Source organism: Diabrotica virgifera, chromosome 9 (assembly GCF_917563875.1).
Source record: "Diabrotica virgifera virgifera chromosome 9, PGI_DIABVI_V3a".
Classification (NCBI taxonomy): domain Eukaryota; kingdom Metazoa; phylum Arthropoda; class Insecta; order Coleoptera; family Chrysomelidae; genus Diabrotica; species Diabrotica virgifera.
This window is the reverse complement of record NC_065451.1, coordinates 221,645,225-221,659,208: the sequence shown is the minus strand read 5'-3', so window position 1 is coordinate 221,659,208 and position 13,984 is coordinate 221,645,225. Positions and strand designations below refer to the sequence as shown.

Genomic DNA, 13,984 nt, shown 5'->3' with positions numbered 1-13,984 from the left:
CAACTTTCTTGTCTCGAATGTGATAGACAGTATATAGGGCAAACATCGCAGTGCTTAAAACAAAGAATGACGTAACACGAAAGTTACTGCAAAACATAAAAAATTCTTGTGCAGTAGCACACCATTTCAACACAACAAGCCACATTTATATACCTCATTTAACCATCGGATGACCAAGGGGGTAAATTTGGACCCCAGCGTATGTTTTTCTTTAATAAATTCAAAAGTATTTTCAATTTTTAACTCATTATTTTTTTATTTGACTTTAATATCATTCTAGATATCCTCATATTTTGAAATAAAAAAAATTCCCTATATTTTACGAATAAAAAATATATTCTGAAGTTGATGTTTAGTAAAATACCGTCTACTATGTGGAATTCCACGTAGTTTTACACTGCGCGTTATCAAAATCTATTTTTTAACTGTGGTTACACTGTTATGTACGAATCATGACATTCCTGTCTGCTACAGTTAGTCATTATTATTATTTCCTGGCGTATATTATTAGTTTCTTAGTATTTTGTGTACATATAAGATATGGCCCGCAACTACCTTACTGAGGCTGAGTTACAGGAAATTGTTACTGCTAGCGATTTTTATGATGATATAGAAGATGAAATAGTATCAGAAAACGAGGATGTATTGTTAGATGAAGATTTAAATGCTGAAAACATTCATTCCAGGTCATTTTTGACCTGGGGTCATTTTTTACCCCCGTTGGTCATGCGTGTAACAAAAAAAGGTTGGTCATCGGAAGGTTAACAGCTCAAAAACAAGAAATATCAAACTTACAATTCTATCGGGTTCGGCAATGGTGTAATTCTCTTCATCTCCTCCTATCCAAGATTGGTCGTCGTCCTGCATAGCTCGTTCTTGGGCTAACAGCAGTCTGCTCTCCAGCTGAGTAAGATGTTCATCATACTATAAGAAAAACATAGAAATCGTCTATAATGTAACTATAAAGATACAAATTAAACTAAAAAACATAAAATTAATATTGAATATAGCTTTCACGCGAAATATTGATTTGCTCCAATATTCCTTAGACGTTGACCATATAAGTACACCTGGTCTCTGATGGATGATGAAGTGTAGATGTGGTCTTATACCATTTAAAGTGTATAATAAATGCAAATTTAATGTTCCAAGAAAAGATTTATTGCTCTTCTTCTTTAAAAGTTACCGCATGTTCTGCTAACCTGATAATCAAGCTAGCAGAACAGTAGTTCAAAAATTTGATAAATCATTTATAATTGAATGCCAAAGTATTCTCTGAATTAAATGCAAATTTAATGCTCCAAAAAAAATTTATTGCTCTTCTTCTTTAAAAGTTATCGCATGTTCTGCTAACTTGATGAACATGCGGTAACTTTTAAAGAAGAAGAGCAATAAATCTTTTCTTGAAACATTAAATTACATGCAATAACTTTTAAAAGAAAAGAGCAATCAATTTTTTTTCGAACATTAAATTTGCATTTAATTAAAACTGAATTATGGTATAAGAATAATTGTGTTCTGCTGACTTTGTTCTGCTAACTTGATGGGCGTGTCTCAACCATCATGGTAATTCGCACTTTCGGTCATTCGTACATGTGGTCGATACAGAACTCGAAATCCTGCTTGATGTTCTAGCTCAAATGGTTCATATTCGTTTTCGAGTAGAGTTTTCAAAACTCTTCCGTACAATCTACTGAGATGCTGGTAACTGAGATGCAGTAGTAGCTCTTGCAGTCTGTCTCATCCCTTTTTGATGGATCGGTGTAATCCATTCTTCTTTCTAGCTTTCAGGCATATTATCTCTGTTTAGATATATATTAAAAAGTTCTGTCAACATATTAACAAGCAAAAGTTCAGTAGGGATTCCTTCTGGTCCATACGCTCTTTTATTTTTCATGGTTTTTATACGTTTGACAGTTAGGTCATCACCAATGTTTATTTCTGGTCTATGGATTTATTTATTTATTATTTATTTATTTATTTATTATTAATTTATTTATTTCTGGTTGTTTGTTGAAGATATTCAAGTCTGGACTCCTGTAGTTCTTTTGCATAGTGACTTGTGTGTTGTTAAGGCTATGGGTACATAATTCGCAAATATTTTACGTGTATCCCTACTTTTTCTGTCTTTACACGGCAAATTACGTGTAGTAAAATTCACACTGGTATGGATATGTAAACATTACTAGAATGTCATTCTACTTGAAAATGTCATCATTAATTTAAAGAGATGGCTTTTGAATGTTCTTGGATAACTGTTATTTTTATAATTGCAAATTATTAATTCAATTAATAAATGTGATAATTTTTTCACTAACTATGTATTCAGTGATTGTAATAATTTATTTGTACAACAAAAACTAATACTCAATCGAGAAAAGAGGAAAAGTGTTAAAGTGATTTTTAATAATATATTGTTATGGAACGCTTACAATTTTGAACATCTTTAACAACAAAATACTTGGATAACAGAATATATTATCCTGATGTATTCTCTGCTTGGATCTTCCACAAATAATACACAATAAATAACTTTTTATTAAGTTCACGTCTTAAATCAATTATTTATCAAATACACTATATATCAATAATATTTAATCAATACCTCAAAATATTCCCGATGCAATGTCAAATATTTAAAATTGTCACTGATTGTCAGTGTCTGACTGACAATATATGCTGACAATATTATATTAGGCTGAGTGCGTTGTAAGACAAAGACAGATTTGGAAAATATTACCACGGCATTGTATTCATTTTTTTCGAATCCTGAAAAAACCAATAAATATTTTTGAAAAATTTAAACGCAGAATGAAAGATTAAATTATTACCGAGGGCCGAAAGTCCCTTAGAATAAATAAAATGTTTATTTTGAATGAGATATTTGAAATTAAAAATCACACTAAATTTTCTCTTAGTTTTTCACCCCTGTAACTTATTTAAATAAACATTATAGAAGTTCTCAGGGACTTTCGGCCCTCGCTAATAACGTAATTTTTAATTCTGCGTTTAAATTTTTCAAAAATACTTATTAGTTTTCTCAGGATTCGAAAAAAATGAATCCCCATTTGAATAGCATTGCAGCCGAAAATACGTACCGATCCTCTTAAAGTGATAATTTATTGAAAACTTACCTCATCTAGAGTTTCCTTGCACGCTTTGACTAGAATTTCAGCTTTTTCTGTAAATGTAGAATCCTTTCCATTATATAATACACAGTTTTCTAATATTTGCTCGATGTCTGTTAAAAATTCATGCCTGCTGTGATATTTGTGTGCTAAAACAATTTATAGGTACATATTTAGTCCAAACTTTTAAAAAATTCAGGAAACTTTTAGACAACTTCAAAACGTCTACAAACTTTCAGAGCTTTTAAAAGCTTCTAGAATTTTTTAGAAGTTTCTAGAAACTTTAGAACCTTTTAAAACGATAAAATCAATACAAAAAACTTGAGATTTTCTTTAAAACAATTCGATACAATTTTGATGTGAAGTAAACTTGGAATTTCTTAAAATCTTGGGGATTTAGAATTGAATACTTATCCCCGGTTAACGAAAAGAGATTGAAGTAATACCTGAACATCAGTGTGAACACCAGAAGACTATATCGGACCGGTATCGAAACCAGATCGGAGCAACAGTATGAATAGAGCCTGATAGTAAGACGACAAAGAGCAAGATACTTGGGGAGCATCCATAAACTACGTCGTAAAAAATTTGAACTTTTTAATACCCTCCCCCCCCCTCCGTCGTAATTCGTCGTTTAGAGACGCTCCCCCCCATGGCGACGTAGTCGTTGCAACTCACGACCCTCTTTCATTGATTTACAAAAAATCAATATTATTTCTGTTTTTTTTTTAATCACATATGAGAGGGTAGGCGTAAAATCTTGGTCCAATGCTATTTAAATGCATTAATTTTTTCGAATCCTGAGAAAACTAATAAATATATGTATTTGAAAAATTTAAACGCAGAATAAAAGATTACAATATTACCGAGGGTTGAAAGTCCCTTAGAATAAACAATAGGTTTCTTTTGAATGAAATATTTGAAATGAAAAATCAGACAAAATTATCTCTTTTTTCACCCCTGTAACTTATTAAAATAAACATTATAGATGTTTTCAGGAACTTTTGGCCCTCGGCAATAATGCAGTCTTTCAATCTGCGTTTAAATTTTTCAAAAATCTTTATTAGTTTTCTTAGTATTCGAAAAAAATGAATGCATTTTAATAGCATTGGACCAAGATTTTGCGGGGTATGCTTTCTTAACTGCATCATATAAATCTTTATATTTATTTTGTTTTGATTTCGATGCCATTTCTTCTAAAGTATAAATACGACTTACTAACTAAATAGAAAACAATATTTTATTTCTATTCGTTCTTTCAGAACTGTTGTTTCACACACAGTATGCAGCACATAAATGAACTAACAATTTAATATTTTTGCTTCCAGACGTTGTTCTGTATAATATAGAAGCGATTGTTTAAACCCAAAGAACAATGTCTTATTGTTTGTTGTCCTGTACTAAAGTGTTACCTAATATTATTTTAACGCCGTGATTGATAAAAACGAAATGAAAAGTATGCGATAAAAGTATCATATAATAGAATTATTCTTTTTAATTTTAACAAAGGTATATTTATTCGTAAACGTTTTGTTTTATTTTCAATTTCATATATATGAATATATATTTTTATATGAATATCTGATACTTTAATGCTGGTAGAAGCTAGTAAAAAATTATTCTTATAGACACAATAGCGACAAATTTAATAATACCAATATATTAAACGACGTCGAATGGGCACTCATACCCCCTCCCCTATCGTACTCCGTCGTAATAAGCAAGCCCCCCCTCCCTCTTCTCAACGACGTAGTTTATGGATGACCCCTTGTTATTACAAATGCTAAAGTTGAACAATGATTTGTGTATTTAGATTGAAGGTTTAAAATAAAAATTAAAGTTTTAGAATTGAAAGTTTGTCAAGGGAATGGAATGATACCGGAAGATAACTGTGAACACCTTGAGACTATATCGCTCCGGTATCGGAAACCAGATCGAAGCAACAGTGTGAATAGAGACTAATAGTAAAATGAAAAAGAATAAAAAACTTGTTTATTGAAAATTATTAAGTTGGAATGTGATGTGTATATTTAGATTGCCGGTTTAAAATAAAAATAAAAGTTTTAGAATTAAACGCGTGTTCCCGACTAACGAAAATAGATTGAAGTGATACCTGAACATAAATGTGAACACCAGGAGACTATATCGGACCGGTATCGAAACCAGATCGGAGCAACAGTATGAATAGAGCCTAATAGTAAAATAAGAAAGAACAATACACTGTTTACTGCAGATTCGAAAGTTGAACATCCTACTTTTGAGATATCTATGATTTGCGTAATAAAATCAAGGTTTAAGATATAAAATAAAGAAAAAATACTCACCAGTTACCTTCTTGGTGATAGTTTCTAAGTCCATCGGCCTTTTTACAATACTGTAGTAATCCTTAACGAGTTTCTTATTTACAGGCTTCAAGAAGGGCCATGATTCCGACATCGTTTTTAGTTTGGCGTTGACGACGTTATCCAAGATATAAGTTAAGGCAACTTGGTCATCGTCGTCCAGTAGAGGATTGATAGCTTTTTCTAAACGCATTAGCCGATCTTCTTTTTCTCCTAAGCGTTCTACGCATTTACTGAGCATTCTCTGAGCGGCTATCGTGAGACTACTCTTGGGACCTTAAAAAATATCCAATAGAGAACCAAATAAAGAGATGAAACTAGTAGAGGTGGGAAATTATCGTCAGAAACCTATAAATTTACATTATATTACATGATAGTTTCCCACCATTAGACTTCAGTTTAACAGCTAGCCGACTTCAGTTATAATTAAAGTCCGGATTATAAGTATGACAGAAAAGTCAAAATAAGCACTTATATAAGCAAAAAAGTTCGCAAAAATAAGCAAAGTTTTTATGAAATAAGCAAGATTCAAGAAAAAACGTGTAAGTAAACATGGATATAATGATATAAATATGAATAAAGGACATTAACATTAAATTATATTTATTTTTAATTATCGTATTATTAACAATAAATAGAAAATTACCAAAGTGTCAAGCTATAATGTAATAAAAACAATCGAAAAATAATTAACATATTAATATATTTTTTATTCATGGCCATTAAGAACTATTAACAATAATGTTTTTCAAAATTTTCTTGTAAAAAGCTATGTCTCGGTATACAGGGTGTCCCGAAAAGACTGGTCATAAATTATACCACACATTCTGGGGTAAAAAATAGTTCGATTGAACCTAACTTACCTTAGTACAAATGTGCTCATAAAAAAAGTTACAGCCCTTTGAAGTTCCATAATGAAAATCGATTTTTTTCAATATATCGAAAACTATTAGAGATTTTTTATTGAAAATGGACATGTATCATTCTTATGGCAGGAACATCTTAAAATAAAAATATAATGAAATTTGTCAACCCCATAAAAAATTTATGGGGATTTTGTTCCCTTAAACCCCCCCCCAAACTTTTGTGTACGTTTCAATTAATTAATTATTGTGGTACGATTAGTTAAACACAACGTTTTTAAAACTTTTTTGCCTCCTAGTATTTTTTCGATAAGCCAGTTTTTATCGAGGTGCGGCTTCTTTTTCAATATAATTGCGTAAAAATTTTATGGGGGTTTTGTTCCTTTAAACCCCCCAAATGTTTGTGTACGTTCCAATTAAAATATTATTGTGGTACCATTAGTTAAGCACAGTGTTTTTAAAACTTTTGCCTCTTAGTCTTTTTTTCCTAAGTCACCTATTATCGAGATGTAGCTTCTTTTTCAAAATATACCTAAAAATGTAAATTATAAATAAATTTTCAGATTATTAACAGGTCTCTATAATCGTGCTTAACCATATACAAATATGTGGTGGATTCAACAAATATTCAAAATATCTCGATAAACACTGGCTTTTCGAGAAAGTACTAAGAGGCAAAAAAGTTTTAAAAACAGTATGTTTAAGTAATGGTAGCCCAATAATAATTTAACTGGAACGTACACAAAAGCTTGGGGGGTTTAAGGGAACAAAACCCCCATAAAATTTTTATGGGGTGCACAAATTTCACTATAATTTTTTTTAAAGATTTTCTTGCTATAATAATGTCACATGTCCCTTTTTAATAAAAAATCTCTAATAGTTTTCGATATGTGGGAAAAAATTGATTTTCATTTTGTAATTTCAAAGGGCTGTAACTTTTTTTATGTGCACATTTGTACTAAAGTAAGTTATGTTAAATCAACCTATTTTTGACCCCAGAATCTGTGGTATGATTTTTGACCAATCTTTTCGGGACTCCCTATATATAGTTATATATTATATAGCAGTATACATATATTTATACGTAGAAAAAGTTCTTTCAAAATCTGCAGATGTGATTGGTGCGTATTTAAATTTAGACAAATGTACCGGTATTATTTTACAATATAATAAATTTGGGCTGTCTGCAGACAAATATTAGTTTATTACATGGCAAGCATAACTATGGGTTTTCCCGTTTATCTCCTAAGCCTAAGGGATTAACATTCTTATGGTTTATTGAATTATTAGAGTTTTATAGCTCTGTACACTTCATAGAATTTTGCTTAAGACAGGAAATATCATTAAATTTCACTATAGTTTATCGTAAGAAGTAAAATAAACAAAGATAAGCAACATATCTTTAAAATAAGCATTTTTACTAAAAATCCTAATTATAAGCAAAAAAGCAAAAAAACAGCAAAATGCTTATAATCCGGACTTTAGTTATAATAGTCATAACTATACTTATGACGTGTAGTATGAGGTTTTGTAAAATATTTTAGTTGAGCTATTTTTATTATTAGTTTGATTTATAATTAAAATGGCTACTAATTAGGTAATGTTTGTTTACTAGCACCTGCCTTAATTTATTCAATCATTTTTCGACGTCATGCTTATAATTATGACTGAAGTCAACTAGCCACGTATTAGAACTAGCTTTATCTCGTACTTTTTCAAAATCTATTTTCCATCTTCTGCGTTATTTGACCGCTTCTTGGGGCACTGATCACTGTATACTTTTGAGTACATTTATGTTAGAAAGTTTGATAGAGGACCTTCAAAGGGCGTTAAACATTGTTACATGTGATGTGTCGTGAACCAAACAATAAACAATATTTGAAGCCTCTAAAATTGAGGTTTTAGCACGAATCTCAAATGCAGATTTTTGTGCATCCCGCATATAGTCCAGATATTACACCAAGTGAGTTTTTCTTATACAAATCTAATAACTAAAATTACTTACCGTTATAAAGAGAAGAATTCTCCACAATCTGGTTAACGTCGGCTAAAAATTCTTCTCGACTTTGATATTTCTTTTGCCTTAAATTGTCTCGAATCGTTTGTAGATCCATAGGCCTTTGAATAATTTTGTAATAATCTAATACGAGCTGAAAAATAATTAAAACTAAACAAAAACAGACTGGAAAAACGACATCGATGACAGTATACATAAAGAATGCAATTAACTATTTATATGGGAAGTAAGTCACAATTAAATTTAAAAAAAATAGTTTTATTTAACGTTTAAATAAACTTTAAACATAATCAAAACGAAATTAGAGAATGATAATACATTGACAACTAGGACACGACTAAATGTATCAGCTATAATGGAGTTATTGACATTATGTACTAATAATACCTATTTTCAACTACATAATGAATTCTATAAACAAAATTTTGGTTTAGCAATGGGCTCTTCTTTATCTACATTATTGGCTAATATATTTATGGAGGATTTCGAAACTAATATCATTTATAAACAAAATTTAAGACCCACAGTATGGTGGAGATATGTAGATGATGTGTTTTCAATATGGCCTCATAGATCAGAATTGTTGGATACATTCCTGAATATTATAAACGATCAAGAAGAGACAATAAAATTTACAATGGAAAAGGAATACAATAACACCCTACCTTTCAAATTTTCATGCAATTCGGAGTTGCCCCTGAAAATTACACGGTATCGCCGAATTTCCCGTTCATTTACTGGGATAAACAGAACATAATTTAAACCATGTATCAAAGAAAAAAAAGTTTTGTTTGTTTTTCGTTTGGCTACTAAAGACGATTAAAAATTCAAATTATACCAGCCATCCCAAAAGGCGTCGTGACGTCATCGGGCTATATGTTTACATTCTGAACCAACAAAGTAAACAAAACTGTATATAATTTTAAATTAGACATTATAAACGTCAGTAGAAAATCAAGTTATGTGACGTTACAAGTGTTTTTGATCGTTTGAACTATTCATAGAAAATTTGTACTTTTACAAAATGGTTTTATTTTCCATAGTAAACCTTCTCTCCTTTCCTTCAATAACTATATCAAACTCCAATCTCACTAAACTGGTATAATATTATTACAATGACATACGATAAATGCCATTAGAATTTAAATAGTTTTCCTTTATTCCGCGACGACGAGCTGGCCAAATACCCAAGTAGGTGGAGGCCAATAAATTAAAAAAGAAGCAGAAGAATATACCTAAATATAACCATAAACGGAACCGTATAGTAAAACTATGTGACGTCGCGGGTCGTTTGAACTATTTTAAAATACAGAAGACTTTAAATTTGTACTTCTAAGTTATTATGAGTTTTTGAAGAATGAAATTTTGGAAATCTCATTTTTATACAAAACTGAACATTATTAAGTAATAAAAAAAATGTGCAAGTTCCCTATTCACGTCCCATATGCTCAGCGTTCCCAACTTTTTTAAATATAGAAATATTTGCTCAAAAATAGGATCTTCTGCCTCTTTTAAGAAGATTGAATGATGTTAATGATTATGATACAACAAAATAATCCTAAAATATCCATCTACTTACTTTTTGATTGACTGGGAATAAGAAAGGCTGGACGTCTGGCATATCTCGCATTTCATTGAGTATATTCTCTAAAATAGTCGACAAAACGACAACAGGATCCGTTCGTCTTCTATTCGCTGGCCTATTGTGCTTCTTCAAATAATCACAATGTAAATCTTGCACCCCTCTTCTTCTTTTTCGGTTACCTAAAGCGTCCTTAGGGACTTTTAACATTAAACTCCTGCGCTTAATCTCCTCGGCATGCTGAAAGTAATTCTTTAGAATAATTTAATGAATAGAGAGTTAGATAAAGCGAATCTATAAAAAAAACAAAAGTATAGTTAGAAAAAATAAAAACAAGAATCTAGAAACACTGTTATATGGTGCAACATGTATTCCTTCCATTCAGATCTCTCTTGTATCCTTCTTCGAAGCTAGGACAAACAATCCCCGGATAAATAATCCCGGACAAAAAATGCCCACAAATTATCCCTGGACAAAAAATCCCCGGACAAAAAATTCCAACAAAAAATCCCGGACAAATAATCCCCACAATTTTTTTTGGACAAAATATCTCCACAAAATATCCCGGACAAAAAATCCCCAACAAATATTTGCTGCCGAATAGTTCTCTAAAAGTTTTCCCAAAATTTTACCAAATTTCGAATTCCAATTCCATCCTGAACTTCAAATTTTACATGACAAAAGAGTGTGAGTTTTTTCAAAAATCGTGGAATGTTGTTCTGAAGCTATTTCCTTGTGGCATTTTTATGATTAACTACACACACCGGCAAAATTAGCCGAACACGTTAAAAATGGGACATGTTTGATGTCTCGTATTTCATAAACCAGTGGTCCGATTTGAGTGATTCTTTTAGTATGTTATAGCCTTATTATTTAAGAATATCGGTGTAATAATATTGTTGCTAGACAGGTAAATGTCATTTTATACCGGATGTAACAAGCATACTGTGTTTTTTTCTTAAAGTTCGGAACACCCTGTGGAATAATCCAGCATATATAAAATATTAAAATTAAAACTCGATTGTAGAATTATGCTTTCTTAACATTTTCTTTTTTGATTCATTTGCTTATGTTGGAAAATAAAAAAGTTATGTGCTTTAACAACTAGCCAGGTTTTTTATCAATAAATCCTCATAGTAGGGGAGAAAAGTATGCTAAATTTGCAATTACTCGAGCGTTCTTGTGACCTGGAGTGGATTGTGAAGAGTGGGTGCTACAACCAAAAAAAGTTAAGTTAAGTTTTCCATAAAGTGTGGGACTCTCCATTTTTCAATTTAATTTTCAATTTCCACCAATCGTTTTTTCCGATTATAGCGCTATTTATCCATAATAGGAAAAAATGTTGCGAATAAAAGTTGCTTATTTTTACGTCAAGGATCCAAATCTGCAATAAAAATTGGGGCTCCTATTTAATATTTTAATGTAACACCCCACCCCACCTCCGTGGAGGGTCGTGTTTGGTGCCATTCGGTAGATTTTTGAAAAATATTGAATAGGTGTATTTTGCAGTTTTACGATCTGATGTTCATTTCGCAAAATATCGCAGGGTTCGTATTTATAATTTTTAATTTACCCCCCACCCCTCTCCGTGGGGTGTCACGAGCCCCCACGGAGGTGGGGTGGGGGATTTAATTTAAAATCTTAAATAGGAGCCCCCAATTTTTATTGCAGATTTGGATTCTTTACGTAAAAATAAGCAACTTTTATTCGACATATTTTTTCGAATTATGGAGAAATAGCGCTATAATCGGAAAAAAATGATTGTTTCAAATGGAAAATTAAATTAAAAAATGAAAAGTCCCCCACTTTATGGAAAACTTAACTTAACCTTTTTCTGATTTTAGCATATACTCTTCACAATCCAATAGGTTCCCATAACGCTCGAGTAACTGCAAATTTAGTATACTTTCCTCCCCTACTATGAGGATTTATTGATGAAAAACATGGATAGTTGTTAACGCACATAACTTTTTTATTATCTCACATAAGTAAATGAATCGAAAAGGAAAATGTTAAGCAAGCCTAAGTCTACAATCGAGTATTAATTCTAATATTTTACATATGCTAGAATATTCCACAGGGTGTTCCGAACTTTAAGAAAAAAACACAGTATGCTTGTTACATCCGGTATAAAATGACATTTACCTGTCTAGCAACAATATTATTACACCGATATTCTTAAATAATAAGGCTATAACATACTAAAAGAATCACTCAAATCGGACCACTGGTTTATGAAATACGAGACATCAAACATGTCCCATTTTTAACGTGTTCGGCTAATTTTGCCGGTGTGTGTATTTAGTGAGAAATAAGCCACAATTAAATTGAAAAAATAATTTTATTAACGTTTCGAAGCCCAAATCGGGTTTCGTTGTCAAAATACAAAAATAATGTAAAATTACGTTGTCAAAATCGTGGAAGATATGGGAATGAGCTAAGGCCTCATTCTCATAACAGGCGCTTAACGCGTGTTTTGACAACGCGCGATTACAACTACGTACATACATTTTACTTGAGACCGTTCACATTCCAACGCGCGTTTTAATGACATAAAACGCGCGTTAGCATGTGTATGGTCTTCAGTAAAATGTATGTAGTTGCGTTGTAAAACGCGCGTTAAGCGCCTGTCATGAGAACGGGGCCTTAGCTCATTACCCAAATCTTTCACGATTTTTGAAAAAACTCACACTCTTGTCATGTAAAATTTGAAGTTTTCAGCATGGAATTGCAATTTGAAATTTGGTAAAATTTCGGGAAAACTTTTAGAGAACTAATCGGCAACAAATATTTCTTAGGGATTTTGTTGTGGGGATTTTTTGTCAAAAAAAAATTTGTGGAGATTATTTGTCCGGGATTTTTTGTGGGGATTTTTTGTCCAGGGATAATTTGTGGGGATTTTTTGTCCGGGATTATTTGTCCGGACCCCCCTTCTCCTCCACTGTCTTATATTCATGGTTTTTAGGTCATTTTCCACGTCATCCAACCATCTCGTCTGCGCCTTCCTTTTTTTCAAACATAATGTAAGACCAAAATGTCTTTCTATCGGCTTCCATTGTAATATTTTCTTTGCTGTTTTTGCGTCTTCGTATGACTGTCCCAGCCATGACAGTGTATGATTTTTTACAGATCTTAAAATATCATACCCTTCGTTCAATTCATTAATCTAGTATTTTCTCCTAATTCTTCATGGGCTATCTTCCTCTTGCACCAGACCATATACTTTTCTCAGTATCTTTCCCAATAGTCAATAAGTAAATAAAATTACCTGTTTTACTGTTACTGACATGAAGCAAGTTGCGATTTGCAACCATACGGGATCCAGCATAATTTCAAGGGTTGTGGGAACATATATATGCCTGCGAAAACTGGTACGAGTGAAAGAACAGTACAAATATATGACATTTTTTACTTGTAGGAGAAGAAAAAAGGATAAAAATTGAAGATAACTGATAAGACACTTTATCATGTTTAAGTACTCAAGTCTAAGTAAGGACAAAAAGGTCACAGGGCTCTACTATGCCGAATTATTTGGCCGATTCGACGATGAATTGCGGAAAAAACGGTTCCATTTGACTTTTTTACCATGATAAAACACCAGCTTACATCTCGTCGAATTGGTGTGAAATTGGTTTACGAACTGCTGCTCCATCAACTGTATTCTCCAGATTTGGCACCGTGTGACTTTTTTCAAATTTGAAAAGGTTCTTCTTCTTCTTCAGGTTCCTTCTCCTATCGGAGGTTGGAAATCATCATCGCTATTTTAATTTTATTGGCCGCACTTCTGAATAATTCTAATGAGCTGCAACCGAACCACTCTCTCAAATTTCTTAGCCAAGATATTTTGCGTCGTCCTGGGTTTCTCTTCCCTTGTATTTTCCCTTGCATAATTAACCTAAGTAATACGTACTTCTCGCCCCTCATTATATGACCCAGATATTGAATCTTTCTAATTTTAACAGTTTTTATGACTTCACATTCTTTCTTCATTTTTTGTAACACCTCTATATTAGTTACTTTTTCAGTCCACGATATTCTGTGGATTCTCCTGT

At 31.9% G+C, this 13,984-nt stretch overlaps 2 protein-coding genes across 3 annotated transcripts in view; both read right to left on the bottom strand.

The window, feature by feature from the left end:
• The window catches only part of LOC114330179 (transcription initiation factor TFIID subunit 1), a 68,971-nt gene that overhangs the window by 8,987 nt on the left and 46,000 nt on the right, over nucleotides 1-13,984 (bottom strand). Inside the window, exons 22-26 of one of the 2 annotated variants that reach the window (XM_050661398.1) lie at nucleotides 9,930-10,184; nucleotides 8,339-8,483; nucleotides 5,453-5,746; nucleotides 3,135-3,277; nucleotides 796-924 (exon numbers count right to left, since the gene is read on the bottom strand). In XM_050661398.1, coding sequence (XP_050517355.1) covers nucleotides 796-924; nucleotides 3,135-3,277; nucleotides 5,453-5,746; nucleotides 8,339-8,483; nucleotides 9,930-10,184 — 966 coding nt within the window. The remainder of the gene's footprint in view (nucleotides 1-795; nucleotides 925-3,134; nucleotides 3,278-5,452; nucleotides 5,747-8,338; nucleotides 8,484-9,929; nucleotides 10,185-13,984) is intronic. The other variant, XM_050661399.1, reaches the window with a different exon arrangement.
• LOC126892004 (uncharacterized) overlaps nucleotides 4,524-13,984 on the bottom strand; it is a 502,972-nt gene continuing 493,511 nt past the window's right edge. Inside the window, exon 2 of the mRNA XM_050661410.1 lies at nucleotides 4,524-4,540. The gene's annotated coding sequence lies outside the window, so the exon portion shown is untranslated. The remainder of the gene's footprint in view (nucleotides 4,541-13,984) is intronic.